Here is a 15,613-nt window from a genome sequence, read left to right as displayed (position 1 = left end):
ATCCTTTCCGTGGAAGAACTACATTTTAATGTCTAACCTAAACCTCCCCTGGTGCACCTTAAGACTGTGTCCTCTTGTCTTTGTTAAACTACCACAAAGGCTCATAAAAGCAGTGTTTAAGAGCAGGTGAAGCGCGTTATGCTTCCACTGCCCCAGCCACGCTTAGGGGCCGCCCGCGCCCTGGTCCCCTCAGTGCTCGGCAGGGTCCCGCCCCCCAGCCGCGATTGGCCACCTCTCTCCCTCCCGGGCCACCATTGGCCGACGCGGCGCCGCGCGCAGCGCGATTGGCCGAGCGACGGCGGTGGCGGCGGGACGAGCGCGGAGCGGGCCCAGCCGGCCGCGCTGGGCCGCCATAAAGGGGCGCCCGCAGGCCCTCGGGCTGCCCTGGGTGTCGAGTTCTTCCTGTCTCTGACTTTCTTCGGGGACGGCGTTGCGGAAGCGGCCTGTGTGGTTCTGTGGGAGCAGCCGGTGGGTCGCGTGGACGCTGCGCCGTGAGGCCGTTGCGGATACAGGGGGGGCCCGGCGGGGTACGCAGGGACACGGTGGGCACGGGCGGGACTGTGTGGCAAAGGGGTTTGAATTTATTCCCTTTCTTTTTTGGAGGGTGAGTTTCTTGTTTGGTTGGTTGTCTTGTTTTGGTGTGTTTGATCTTGCCCCTCACAACACCGTGGCAGTGCCTCTCTGCCCCCGCGAGGAAGGGGGGCCCTGTCGCTGCCCAGGTGACCCCGGGCTCGCTGCTGAGGTGCTGCTTGACAGCGCCTGGTGAAGCACCCACACTTCGCTGGAGGAGAGATGGGCTGAGCCACCCCCGAACTGAGGGTCAGCAAGAACGTGCCTTGGGCCCAGAATTTAAAGGATGTTTGTTAATGGGTACTTTTAGCTGATGGCACTTTTTTTTTTTCCAGACGAGCGAAATTGAATTAACCTGCGGTAACAGGTTAACCCACGGCAGAGTGGGTTTTGCACCTGGAGGAAAGTTGTACCTCCTATTGCACATTTAAAAGTTCACTTGAGTTGCTTGTCCTCAGCTGTGCTGGCTGCGGTGGAACTGAAGTCTGTCAAGATACTCTGCACTGCTGATAGGTGTGGCTGGATACTGCTGGTGAATTAACACTTTGAAACATATATTTTGGCTACATAGTGTGTGAGTCTCCATCATGCACAAAGATGTAAAAAGTTTTTTTAAAGTTTATTATAACTTGAAGGCTGAGTACTTTATCGGATGTGTTTGAAAGCTTGGAGACTGCATTTAGGTCATTTTCCCATGCTCTGACATGTTCAGCACTTCATTTTTTCAGTGTAGTTTTTGATTTGTACTTGTCTGTGCAACTGTGCACAGCTGCGAAGAATGATTTTTGATAGAGTTGCACAAATTTAGTCTAGAAAAAAATCATTCTTGTAGCAATGGACAGTGCTGTCAGGGGGCTAAGTGTTCTCTTTTAATGCAAAAATGAAGAATACCTACTTTATAGATTGAAATTTCATTTAGGAGAAGTATGCTTTTTTATTGTTGTGTAAGCAAATTTATGTAATAAAATAAGTTTGTTTGCAGCTGAGTCAGACTTGCACAGAATTGATTTCCTCATCTTTCTCACCCATCAAAGCAGGGAAAAAGTCTGGGGAAAAAAGTTATTCACAAAAATCTTATTTTGAAGTTGCATTAAAATGCAGGATCAGGAAAATTCTGTGAAATAGGCCTGTTTTTTTTAATTTTCTTTGCAATGCAGTGAATTGCAGTGTGGTGTAGGTAATGTGCAAGAGTTTGTAACAGATCAAAGGCTCATCAAAATAAGACATACTTGTGAATTATCGCTTTGTTAAACTAGCTGTTTCCACAGAGATGTTTACTTTTGCAAAAGCACTTTGGCATAGCAAATGAAAAATACCGATATGACATACTGGATTAATTCAACAAAAATTGTTATGGTATATGTTGCAAAAAGTTAAGCTGGTGTTGCTACTGTTTTTACATCTCCCTGGTGGTCCAGAGTAACTTGTAGAAGTGTGTTCATTTTGATTCTTGGCCTCTTAGGAAGGCTTGAATGAAACCAGAAGTATTACTGTGCTGTATAGCAGTAGAGGCTAGAATCCTGTTGTACTGGGGACATTTTTGGTGCTTGTGTGTTTACAGTATGAGTCGCATTCATTTGGCGTCTGAGGTAATTGGGGCTGTGGGTGTCATTGAAACTGTCACCATAAAATTTATGGTTCCTTCAAGATTTATCCTAGTATTTCTGCATAATATGTTGAACAAAGTGTGGGGAATAAATGTGTTATAATTCATTTATTCACTGATACAGTAGTGACCCTCCCCTCTGTTTTAGTGGATAGTTTGATAAAGTTCACCACAGTTGCAATGGTGCTTCAGCAATCTTTTGTCTGTATGTTTAGTCATGTGTTTCAACAGGTCCCGAAGGGCTGCTTTGCATTTATTTTTCAATTGGGAAATGTATTTAAAAACTTCAGTTAATACCTTAAAACAATGCTGGAGGTACAGAAACAACTTTGAATGTGGAATAAGCCGAGGTAAACTTGAACCTCTGGAAGAGTTGTTCTGTTCAGAACATCCATGAGCAGGGGGTGCTCTGACTGTCCCTAAAGGAGCCACTAACCTGAACTGTGCACAGTACTTTCCATCAGTCTCTGGAACTTCAACTTCTGTACTTTTGATAGCCTGAGCTCAAACAAAACACACCATGCAGTTTAAGGGGAGTATCCTAAAGCACTTTTAGTAGTGTTGTACGTACATAATGCAGGGACAGTTGTTGGGGTTGTCAAAGTGCAAAATATAGTAGGTCTTACAAGAACCTTGGTTGTCATGCAGGCCACACCTGGCTGTCTGTGTGGAGCACGGCTATAACTTATTTATATGGGAAATTGAGGTAATTATTGATGAGCTCTTAGTAATGAATGGAATACTCTGCAAGGATGACAGAGTGGATGGCCATGTAAATTGCTAAATGCTCATGTGTCGTGGGGAAAAATATTTAGCAATTCTGCTGCCAATGGCATTAATCATTCTGAGTAGTTTTAAAACAGCTTTTCAAATTTGATTATTTTAAGTCTGATGTTTTTATACTAAACCCTTACACAGCATTTCAGGTAACTAAAAATGTGACTGTGGAAGCAGAGAGAATTCCAGCTGACACACACATATGTGTGTGTCTGTAATGCTTATTAAAACATAATTTGAAAAGGTTGTGGTGGTTCAGATTCCAAAATCCCCTGTGGTTTTTCTGAATTGCTGTGGCATCTCAATATCTCTCTATTAGATGCTAAGCGAGGGGGAGGGAAATCCAAGGTGATAACAGATTTGAGATTTAAATGATGCCACTAGTTGATACTATAGAAAAGTATAATACAGAGAAACAGTTCTGATCCTGAGGGTGGATTGTGGATGATTGCTCAGGAGATTAGGATAATCTGTTATACCGAAATGTCCTATCATGTCATCTTAGTGTCAGAATGTTCCAAAACATTCAAGAGAAGTTTCCATAACCCAGGTGAGTTTAAACAATAGCAAGATCTGCCTTCTGTTCTAGTGGCTCTGTAGTCAACTTTATATATTAGATAAGTGTCTGTTCATTAAGTGTTTGGTGAACCAGACATTTGCAGTTTGGTGATGGCTTAAAAAAAATTGTGGAGTAAGATTTTGAGCAGTTCTTTCAGGAATCTGCAACAGTATTTTTGAGGCCTAAAAATTGTCTCCTATGTAATGGATCTGTAATATGTTTCCATGATTGTAATAAGTTGCTTTAAGGGAAAAGTAATAGTTTTTAAAAGGAGATGACAAAAAAAAAGAAATCAAGTATTTGTACCCACCCAGTAAAATAAGTGCAATTTCATACAGCATTTTGATTGTGTGATCTTTCAGAAATTTAAAAAATAAAAATGTGTGTAAAAGTAATAAAGAAGTTGATCAGTAGATAAATTGTGATTTATGTGAGAATGAGGAAATAGTGAAAAGGAGTAATGCTACAGGTTGTATCTTATTCTGCACACCAGTGTGGAGAAAAAAGCCCCACACAGATTTTCCCCTCACCTCAAACATAGATGTGTGACTGTGATTCCAGCCCTGGGAGCAGAATAAATATCCTGTTTTATGGCCTTCACTCCAGTGCAGCTCTGTATGTTGCTATTTGCCAAAACAGAGGGAAGTGTTGACTTGTGTGTAAACTTGTCCTCTGTAATCCTCCACTGCTCTTCTACTTAGCTGGACATTGCTAATTATTTCCCCATTAGTAATTTGCTCAGTTGTTTATTCCTACCTGACAATAATAGCCCATGCTTCTCTTTTTGAGGATGATCTTGCTTCTTCACAGATATATTAGAATTGCTTCAGATTCTGTTGCTGAAATTTGTACGTATTGAAGGCCCATCTGACTTCAGGTGAGCTATACTGTCTGTCTGTTGGTTCAGAGGCTTTTGTTACTCTTGTATCCAAGGTACAGAATTATGTTTATGAAAGGAAAAGAATGGATTTTAAGTGGTGAGATTTCACTATTCTTCAGGGGTAAAAACACCTTTCCAAAAAATTACTTTCGCCATTTCTGGTTGTGAATAATGTTTTGTTACATGTTTTGGGTTAACTTTGATTTAACAAAGGCAGTTATATAAGTCTGATGAATTATATAATAGTCTGATAAATTGTACCTCTTCATCATGTAAGAGTTTCCAGGACCTGAACTTCCACCTTGGGATTCTTTGGTCATTTCTTATTTTCTGTGTTTATCAGACAGAAAGGAAGTGATTGTTCTAATTTCTAGCATACGTTGGGGTCATCTGCACTGGCAAAAGTAGAAGTGTACCTTGTCTGCTTAAAGAATAGAAAAGTTTTGGCATTTGAGTATTGAATGTTTGTCTTTCAGCTCTAGAGAGATGCTTCATCCTCTGCAAAGTTTGTAATTGGAACTGAAACAGAAATGCAAAATGTGGAAGTCATAAAAAGAGAGGATATAATCCGGGGGGGGGAGGTAGTGACTGAATTTTTGGAAATCTTCTGACAATCTATAGGTAAGAGTTGCTACTTCCATGCCTTTAGTTTAGTACACCTGTTTAGTATACAAAAACTTGTGATATTGAGGAAGGAGAGAGATAAGAAAGCTTCCCTGATGATTAGCAGCCCATGATAGTATTCTGTATTAACAGAAAAGTTTGCTACAGGGACTAGTGGCAAAGTAAAGCTTTTTATTCCCTAAGTTATAATGCTTTCTAAGGGAGGATGGACTTGCTCTTACTTGGTTAGTGCATAACACTGTTCTCATCTTTAAAAGCTTTTAATACTTCAGTTACTTAATCTTCCCTGTCAAGTTGAGGTTTAATGTGTAGTTTCTGCTGAAGCTATTAGTCAGGATAAAAACTGAAAAAGAAAACTGAAAAGCTGATAGATTTTGACAATAGTAAAGCAGAACTGTCAATTGATCAGATCAAACACAGGATTGAGACAAAGTCAAGGAAGGTGAAAATGTTGCATTTTAACTATTTACAGTTTTTGTAAGACAGTAAAGAGAACAGACCTAAAGTCAGAGCAAGTCAATACAAATAAACTGGAAATAATGCAAAGTTGTGTAGTGTTTCAGCAGCCATGGAATGGCTCAGTTCCCTCACTCCAGTTGTGCTAATGCAACTGCTGAGCTTTTTAAGAGTGAAGACAGATTTAGATCCTCAAAGAAGGAGATTTAGTAGAGCTGAGTAGGTTCATGCAGTCTGCCTTACAGCTAAATTTCTTCCTAGGAGTTTGTGTGGGACTATGTTCTGTATTTTCTGCTGGGAACTGTTGATAACACAACAGGGATGTTTGTATAATTGCTGAGCAAGGCTCTCATTGAGCCAAGGCCTTTTCTGCCTCTCACCCCACCTGTGAGCAGGCTGGGGGTGCACAAGGAGCTGGGAGGGGCCATAGCCAGGACAGCTGATTCCATCTGACCACAGGAATACCCTCAGACCATATTGTGTCATGCTCAGCATGTGAAGCTGATGTGGGGCAAAGGAGGTTGGCCAGGCTGCTGTTATTTAGGGATTGGGCATGAGTGGGGTGTTGGTGAGCAATTAGGGGGTTTTTTTGCATCATTCTCCTCACTTGTTTTTATTTCTTTGCCTCCTTATTTTTTTTCTTTCGAAAAGAAATTAAGCTGTCTTTATCACTGCCCATGGGTTTCCTCACTTTTACCCTTCTGAGTCTCACCTTTCCTACTGGATGAGAGAGTGGGAGAGCACCTGTGTCATGCTTAGCTGCCTACCAGATTTAGACCATGACATATGGTTTTCTGAGGTTCAGATAAATCTTGGACAGTTAAAGTAAATTCTAACTAAATATTCATTGTTTGGAATAGTAATTTGATGCTGTATGTAGTTTGAAGCTCTTGAGCATAATTAAAAAAAAAAATTAAAGAATTTTGTGTTAATTTACCCATAGTGGTGAGAGGTAAATTGTGATAGTAATATGTTGTTTCAATAATTTAAATGGATATACTCCTCTCCCTTTTGGGAATTATTACATGCCTTTCCTCTGTTAACTGAAAAGAAGCAATTTCTTCTCAGTCCTGAGCAGTGGTACTTAGAAAACTGGAAATTCTCCATTCTAATTCAAATTTCCTTTTAATTCATCTGCTCTTGGAAGCTTTCAATACCTACAGGAAAGAAAGAGATTTAGAATATCAGTTAAAGGTAAAGAATGTTGGATGATACAGTTTAAAAGACAGTATGAATATTTTTACTTGCAACTTTAAGTTGATCAGGGAGGTGCTTTCATTATGATTTAGAATTACTCAGGTAAGGGAAAAGGTGCCAAGAATGTGAGCTGGTTTTAAGTTTTGCCCATTTGACAGCCAAATGAAGTCATATACTTCTGGGAAGAAATGCAGATTTATTTTTTTTTAAGATAGTAACCTAGAAAACAGTAATTGTGTCAATATTACATGCTTTCCCTTTTTAAACCTTGAATGCAAGATCCTGTTGTTGCCTTGTAGAAGAAAATGTTTTCTGTAATTCATAGAGGTGAAAGAAAAAAGAGGAACTGAGTAGGATAAAGGATTTATTTTTCCTTCCATGTCAAGTGTTGTTGAGATTGGGACCAGAATAGGCATATAAGTTTTTTAAGAATGCTAGGAAAAGTCTGAGGAAGAACATAAAAAGATATGAGTTATTAGAAGACTGAAAAAATAAATTCTTAGATATTTGGGGCTAACTTCACATTTCTTAAAAAAACCAACAACCTAGTTAAATACCTTCTGCAGCAGAAAATCACCTGAGACTGCTTCCCCCACTCCCCCAACTCTTCCCCTACTTGCATTCCTGCTTCCCATGCCACATTCTCCCAAGTTTTTTTTCTCCTGTGAGGTGTATAATAGGCCTAGGAGATAACTCTGTGTGAAGGAATGATACCAACAAAATAAAATTCTACATAATAGGGTGAAAATAACATCCAGGTAAATTTGATGAAACCTTGTGAGGCTTCAGTGGAAGTCATGAAATGCAGTTGTGTGTTCCTTTAACTACAAAAATTGCTGGGTGTGTAAGGGTGTCCATTATATCAGCTCTTGGAAGAAAGGTAGGATTTTGTTCAGATATTCAGAACTGCTTTGGATAAACTGATTCTAATGTATATGATTTTTTTACCATTGCTTCTATGAACTAGACTGCTGCAATAAAGTTGTACCATCCAGGTAGATCACAGCAGCTCTGGGAGTCACAAATAAGACCAGCCTGCCTGCTTCTTTGGCACTCAGCATCACCCTGTTCAGGAATTAGGTTCATGCCACAAGTGACAGAATCAGAGAATGCTTTGGGTTGGTGATTTCTTTGAGCAGTGTTGTAAGATCCCAATCATATACCTTTGTCCCAAGAAAGCTGCTTCTTTTTATCTCTAGTGTGCAGGATGTGAGGGAGTTGAGAAGATGGGTAAGAACAAAAAGTAATGGAGAGGAAAGTAAAGGGAGGTGATTGGGTTTCGATGGGTGAGAATTGGATCCTGTCACCATGTGACTGAGCAGGAAACTCCGATTGTCCTACATCTGGCTCTGTAAAGTGGAATGGTTTGAGATTTGTATGTAGGATTGTGGTCAAGAAAGTGGATCATTTCTGAATGCTCAAATTACAGTACTAAGTTGTGAACACCTGTATGCATGCATCTGCTCTAATCTTGAACATTGTCTTACTTCTGGAAAAACAGTTTGGGTTTTTTTTTTTCCTTTGAAAGAGGACAAGTTGGTTAGGCAAGTCAGATGGATTGGGTCTAGGTTCTGAGGCTTCCTGTGCTACAACCTGTAATTTGCTGTTTCTAGGGAGTGGTATTCTTAGTGCAGTATTTGTAGAAGAAGAAGCATTCTACTCTGCATCTATTATTAAGGCAGTGCCTGGGAAAGGCCGGACCTACCTGTTTGCATACTGTGCATTTTAGGAGATGGTCTCTCCTGTTTTTGTTCTTTTTAATCCAGTTTTGGTAATCTAAAATACTTTCCTGCTAATGATCCCTCTGAGGAGTTCAGGTAATTGGAGCTGTGTGTAGAAGTGAGTTACTGGGTTGTGTGCCCTACCTTAGTTATTTAATCACGAGTGCATTGCATCTCTAAGATGGTCAGTTTTGCAGAACTGCATATTGTCAGTGGATTTTGAGTGTGGTTTTGAACAGGACCACTAAACTAAGCTTCTGAAGGAGGATAGAGCAAAACCCACTTTTAAGGCTGAGTTAGCCTGGAAGTACCTGAGAGAGGATATTGTGTCTCACGAGCTTGATTGCCTGAAGGGTTTCTGGTAAATTTGGTGTCTGGATTCAGATGCATAATTGTGGCTCATTTTAAGCATGCAGGAAAATAACTAAATGCATACATCCTTCTCTTATTTTGAGATATTTTATATCTAGGTAGAAGTTAACCTCTTATGAAAACCAAATGTGACATCCATACTTTCATGTGACATCCAGTGATGAAAGCTTTCACTGTGTTGATCCAATAAATCTTCCCCAGGGCAGAAGAATAATATCTGCATGCTGTATCTTTTAAGAACAGCTGAATACAAGATGAGGTACTCTGAATGCGTTATTTGGAACAAAAAAATGTAGTGCATTGCACAGATTTTGCATGCTGTGAGCATCAGTTTTTTAAAAATAAAACATTTACATTCAGAGATTTTGACTCTCTTGAGCAGACATGCTTTTGAACAATACTGGTGTTTTAGAGAACAAAATTAAGAATTAGACAATTGTGTTGTATTTTTACCTTGTTTTTTTCAACCACTTGAGGACAGATTTCTGCATTGCTGTTGTGATTTACTAATCTAACTGCTGTGTTCTGCTCTTCAAGTTTGGACGTTGCTGATTTTTGTCAGCTCCCTCTGGCAGTCTGCTGACCAGCCACATTGTAATCAGTTGAAATTTAAGAATTGTTAGAGCTTGCTTGAATAAAATTACCTTGATGGTTGACTTAGTAGAGATATTAACTACTGGCTGACTCATTAAAAAAATTGCCAGTGCTATTTTTCCTGCGTTAGTTGCAAAGTGGGGGTTGTTTGTTTGTTTGTTTTTTGTGAAGATTGATTGGGTTTTCACCTTTCTAAGGAGTGCTATAGTTAAAAGTAAAATTGCCATTTTAGCTTCTGTAGTTTAATATGAGATGGGCATGTTTGGACAAATACCTGAAAATATTTTCAGGGAAGATTATATGTAATCAGACTACATAAAGCTTCATAGATAAATGAGGAAAAAAGACTAAGATACCTGCTAATAGATATTCTCTTTTTAAGGGCAATGAAGAGATTAATTTCACAGCCAGGAAATAAAAAAGCTTTCATGTTTTTGTGAAGCTTGTAATACTCTGTATTAATGGTGGCAAAATTTATCTTCCTAGTCTTTAATGTCAACTTTTTAATTTGGTGAGTTTCAAGAGCAGAAACTTACTCCTTTGTTAATTCCATATATAGTAAAGATTAAAAGTGACTTAGGGGGACACAAAAAAGCCACTGTACATTTGAAATACTGAACTTCTAATTGCATTTGTACAAGCAATAGCCTTTGGATGTGAACCCTTTTGTTAGATTATTAACAGCTGATACTACTGCTGTATGAAAATCTGTCTTTATTACAATGTTGGCAGCTTTTCCCCACTGTTTTTCCTGTTCCTTTGTGCTACTTAACCCATATTTTCTTGGTAAAAGGAGTAAGTTCCAATAATATAAAAAACTACTGTAAGAAGAAGCTGTTATATGGCAATGCTTTCTGTGGCTATTCCTGAACACGCTACCTAGTATTAAGAATAAAGCTTTCTCCCTGGGAGTTGGACCTTTTGCTTTAGGAGGTGTGATGTGATTAATTCTACTTTTCTGGTCACAAAGTTAAGCTATCTAGGGCTGCCTGAATTGTTCTGAATAATCTGAAGGATTTTCCATTACAGTGCTTGCAAATCTTTTCTGAAAGCTGATACATTTTGTGTCAGATTCATGTGTAGAAGTGCAAAAAAAAAAAAGTTTGACATCTGGACTTGATCTTTAAATTTTTTTTGTAAAGTGTCTGGTATTTACTACAAATATGTTAAGGTAGAGGTAAGATCAGTGTTTGCCAATATTATTTCGTGTCAATGAAGACTGTTACGTTCTTGTATAACATGCAGGCCCAGAGCACTTCTTAATAATTGTATTGTTGGTAAAGCTCAAGACTTTAGAGAAATGGAAAATTCCTTCCTAAAAAAGTACAGCAGAGTTTTAGAGAAGAGGAAAATTACAAAGCCATATTGTTGTCTAATGAGTACCTGTCTTTTTCTTTCCTTTATAATCTCATGTAGCAATGGGCCAGGCAGCTGCCAAACCTGCAGGTCCAAAACCTGCAGGAATATATCGGGCTATTACGGGTAGAAGATGTGGAAGAAGACATGCCTGTGTTGGCTTTACACCACTTTCAGATAGTCAAGATGGAGATGCACATAAACCCAACGAAGACTGCAAACAATTAGACTTGGAGGATGTTCAGGAAGAGAGTTCTTTATGTATGTACCTATCTTTGTGTATGTGCTTTTTAGTTGCAAACTGGGATGCTTGTGGGTGGAGGAGGAAGGCACATAGAGAAATGTGGAGGGAAGAGAACAGCCACTTAAATAATGTGTAAAGTACATTGCATATGTCTTTATTTTGTCTTCATACTGAATTTCATTTTACAAAGTGTAGTCTAATCTAGGCTGTGTGATTTTTGCCTGAATGAGTTAATGCATTCTAACAAACTAGATAATAGTGTATAATTCAAATTATTTTGTCTTCATATCAAATTAAAAATCACATTTGGAAGAGAATGCCTATTCTAACCTTCTTTTTGGAACTAGGCTACAAAATATTTGCTGTGTCATAGACCAGGTTGTTCTATCTTTGTCAGACCTACTGTAAATACATTGGGAATTAGTTTAAGCCTATAAAAAAATCTTTAAAAGTTGTTTTTTGTTTGTTTTTACCAGTTACACCACTTCCCTTTCTTGTTTAATGAATATTAGATGCTAGTATTTCCCAAAATATCTTCTTTGACTTCAAAATATCTTCTGAATAATAACTTAATAGAGGAATACAAAACAGCTTCTTGGATTAGAAATACAGTCCCATTTCTCTGGCTGAAGTTTTCAGCAAAAAACCCCCCCACATTTGATATAACCTCAGATCTTCCAAAGTGCCTGGGGAAAAAGGACTTGGGAGTGCTGGTTGGCACCAGCTAAACATGAGCCAGCAATGCCCATGTGGCCATGGAATCCTGGCCTGCATCAGCAATAGTGTGGGAGCAGGAACAGGGAAGTGACTGCCCCCCTGTGCTGGACACTGGTGAGGCACCTTGAGTGCTGTGTCCAGATTTGGGCCCCTCACTGTAAAAAGGACACTGAGGTGTTGGAGCATGTCCAGAGAAGGGCAGCAGAGCTGGGAAGGGTCTGGAGCACAAGTCTGAGGAGCAGCTGAGGGAGCTGAGGGTGTTTAGTCTGGAGAAAAGGAGGGTCAGAAGGGACCGTCTCACTCTCTACAACTACCTCAGAGGAGGTTGTAGTAAGGTGGGTGTGGGTCTCTTCTGCCAAATAACAAGGAATAGGACAAGATGAAGTGGCCTCAGGTTGTACCAGGGGAGTTATAGGTCGAATATCAGGGAAAATTTCATCACCAGAGAGTTTGTAAAGAATTGGAACAGGCTACCCAGAAAAGTGATGGAGTCAGCAATTCCTGGTGAGGAATGCTGGAGGTATTTAAAAGGTGTGCATACATGGTGCTTAGGAACACAGTCTGGTGGTGGACTTGGCAGTGGTAGATTTATGGTTGGACTTAATGATCTTAGAGGTCTTTTCCAACCTGACTGATTTTGGGATTCTACAGAGTAGCATTTTTTCCTCCTTCCTTTATAAGACTATTTTGAACTGTTTTCTTCTATTTTTTTTTTTTATAATAACATAGTGCTAGTTTAGCTTTGTCATATACTCCTGTTCTTGTAGTCTTGTGTGATGTAGATTGTCTTGGAGTGGTTTTAATTTTTTGTAATTTGTATATTTTTACTGTTGTCTATGCTTCTTACATTTTCTACACTTTCATCGAGTTAAAGGTTTATCTCCTGTAAGGAAGTGTTGACATTTATGGAACCTTCCTTCTGTCTCTGTATAATGCTACCACATTTCTTGTTTCAGCTACACAGACACGAGCATACAGTTATTTTAGGGGCCGCTAGAAATATGCAGTTTAAGGGTGTATTATCTCCCTGTTCTTAATACAGTCGCTCTATATGTAGACTAGACTAACTACAAAATGCTAAATTTCCTTGTGTGTGTTAAAACTCTTCAGATTTATCTTTGAGAAACATTTTGGATTGATTTACTTTCTTTACCTGAACTGGGTTATATTTTTCCCCAGTTGATAACTTATTTTTGTATGGGTAGGTATTACCTAAAATGCTGCATATTTCCTTCCTAATTGGCATAACATTTTATATAGAATTGTAGTATCGTTGAATATCCTGAGTTGGAAGGGGACCCACAAGGATCATCAGAGTTCAACTCCTGGCCCATCACAGGTCATTCCAAAAATCACATAATAGAGAGTATTGTCCAAATTCTTCTTGAACTGTAAGGCTTGGTGCTGTGACCACTTCCCCGGGGAGCCTGTTCCAGTGCCCAGCCACCCTCTGGGTAAAGCAATGTTTCCTAATATCCAGCCTAAAGCTCCCCTGACACAATGTCAGGCTGTTCCCTCGGGTCCTGTCACTGGTCACCACAGAGAAGAGATCAGTGCCTGCCCCTCCTCTTCACCTTGGGAGGAAGGTGCAGACTGCAGTGAAGTCTTCCTTCAGTCTCCTCTTCTTCAGGCTGAACGGACCAAGTGCCCTCAGCTGCTCCTCATATGAAGGTACCTCTAGACCCTCACCATCTTTATGGCCTTCCTTTGGACACTGTTTATTGTAGTGCCCAAAACTGCCACAGTATTCCAGGTGAGGCTACCCCAGGTCAGAGCAGAGCAGGACAATCCCCTGCCTCGCCTGGCTGGCGATGCTTTGCCTGATGCTCCCCAGGATACGGTTGGCCCTCCTGGCTGCCAGGGCACTGATGACTCATATTCAACTTGCCATTGACCAGGACCTCTAAGTCTCTTTCCATTGGGCTGCTTTCCAGCATCTCATTAAATCTCACTTTTAGTATCATCCACAAACTTACTTGATGTACCTTTGAGCTGTGATTCCAAGTTGTTTATGAAGATGTGGAAGAGCACTGGCCCTGGAATGGAACCCCACTAGTGACAGGTCACCAGTCTGATGTCACCCCATTCACTATAACCCTTTGTGCCTCACCCATCAGCCAGTTGCTTACCCACCACACAATGTGTATGTCCAGCTGTGAGCTGGGAATTTTGTCCAGAAGAATCCTCTGAGAGACAGTATTGAAAGCTTTACTGTTTGCAATCAAACAACTGCATCAGCTGGCTTCTCTTGATCCAGTAGGTGGGTTATCTTGTGACAAAAGGAAATTAGGTTTGTCCAGCTCATGAAGCCGTGCTGGCTGTAACCAATGGCTGCATTGTCCTCAAATGTTTATCAGTACATCCTGGAATCATATTCTCCATAATTTTACCAGTCAGAGTGAGACTGACAAGCCTGTAGTTTCCAGGGTCATCCTTCCTGCCCTTCTTGAAAATTGGGAAATTATTTGCCAGCTTCCAGTTGACTGGAATATCCCTGATTCCCAAAACCATTAAAAAATTGTTGAGAGAGGCCTTGTGATGACATCAGCCAGCTCTTGATTATCCTTGGATGAATCCTATCAGCCCCCCACAGATTAACAGAGATCCAGCTGGAGCAAGCAGCAGTCCCACACAAGTTCAGTGTCAACTGGGAGTTTATTGCTCTCACAGTCATGGTCCTCCAGCTTGGGGCACTGGACCCCCTTAGCCCATCATCTCTATTGAAGATAGAGGCAAAGAAAGATTTAAACACCTTTGCCTTGTTTATGTCCCTGTCTGTGTGGTGACCATCCTCATCCCGCAACATGCTGATGTTATTTCTGCACTGCCTTTTGCTCTTGCTGTATTTAAAAGAGCTGTTTTTATTGTCCCTTGCATTTCTTCCCAGCTTCAACACCAGCTGAGCTCTGGCCACTTGAATTTTCTCCCTACAGTGATGAGCAGCCTCTCTGTATTCCTCCCACGTTACCCAACCTTTCTTCCACTGGGCATACACTTTTTTTTTTTTTTTTTGCTTTAGCTTCAGAAGAAGATCCTTGCTCAGCCAAACCCGCCTTCTGCTTCCCCTGCTTGATTTCAGACATCTTGGAATTGCCTGTTTCTGTACCCTTAGGAGGTGGTGCTTAAAGAGTGACCGGCACTGCTGGACTCTAGCACCTTCAGAGGCATTTTCCTGCGGGACCTCACTAACTTTTTTCCTGAGCAACCTGGAGTCTACTTCCCTCCTGTCCAGGGTTGAAGTTTTGCTGGCACTTTTCTTTCTGTCACCTGAGATTTTACATTGGATCACGTTGTGTTTGCTGTGGCCAAGACGGCTGCCAGTCCCCATGCATGAGACCCTCTCTGTTAACAAACAACAACTCAAGGAGGGCACCTTTCCTAGTCAGCCCTTTAGTACCTGTACCATGAACTTATCATCCAGGTGTTTAAAGAATCTAGGAAACTGGAAGATAGGTAGAAGGAGATATCCTTGGAAATATTAAAAATATGACTGGATTTGGTCCTTGGTAACCTACTGTATGTGAATCTGAGCAAGCGGAGTGGACTGGATGATCTCCAGAGGGACCTGCCTGCCAGCCTTGGCTGTTAGTGGTTTAGTAAAGGAGCTTCAAGATTTTAATTAGATAAAATGTAATGATATAGTACTACTTCCTGGAAGTCAGACTCCTAGTGCTGAGAGGCATAGCTCTCATAAGATTCCAGTGTCACAAATTCACCAACCGAGTCATGGATAACTATTTAGATGAGAGATGAGACTTTTTTTTTTTTTTCTCTAACTTTTTTAAGGTCTTGTAGTTATGTTTTTAAACCCCTAAATATTGACTTAAAGTGCTTTCAAGTTATGCAAACCATTTTGTGTTCAAAAATAGATTGGACAATTGCCTTGGATAGGAGTTTACAAATTACTTGAATAGAGGATTGATTTTGTAGTAGCAGCAGT

The 15,613-nt window shown here is 40.3% G+C and overlaps 1 protein-coding gene across 3 annotated transcripts in view; it reads left to right on the top strand.

Moving 5' to 3' along the window:
* The first annotated feature begins 391 nt into the window (after window positions 1-391).
* Window positions 392-15,613, top strand: part of PJA2 (praja ring finger ubiquitin ligase 2) — a 29,016-nt gene continuing 13,794 nt past the window's right edge. For 2 of the 3 annotated variants that reach the window (XM_029959951.1, XM_029959950.1), the window contains exons 1-2: window positions 392-468; window positions 10,773-10,973. In XM_029959951.1, coding sequence (XP_029815811.1) covers window positions 10,775-10,973 — 199 coding nt within the window. In that variant the 5' untranslated portion in view covers window positions 392-468; window positions 10,773-10,774. Of the gene's footprint in view, window positions 469-4,322; window positions 4,390-10,772; window positions 10,974-15,613 lie in introns of all 3 variants that reach the window. The other variant, XM_018072923.2, reaches the window with a different exon arrangement.

Source organism: Manacus vitellinus, unplaced genomic scaffold (assembly GCF_001715985.3).
Source record: "Manacus vitellinus isolate BGI_N305 unplaced genomic scaffold, ASM171598v3 scaffold_23_pilon, whole genome shotgun sequence".
Taxonomy (NCBI): Eukaryota; Metazoa; Chordata; class Aves; order Passeriformes; family Pipridae; genus Manacus; species Manacus vitellinus.
The sequence above is the reverse complement of the archived record's forward strand: the minus strand, read 5'-3'. Positions and strand labels throughout refer to the sequence as shown.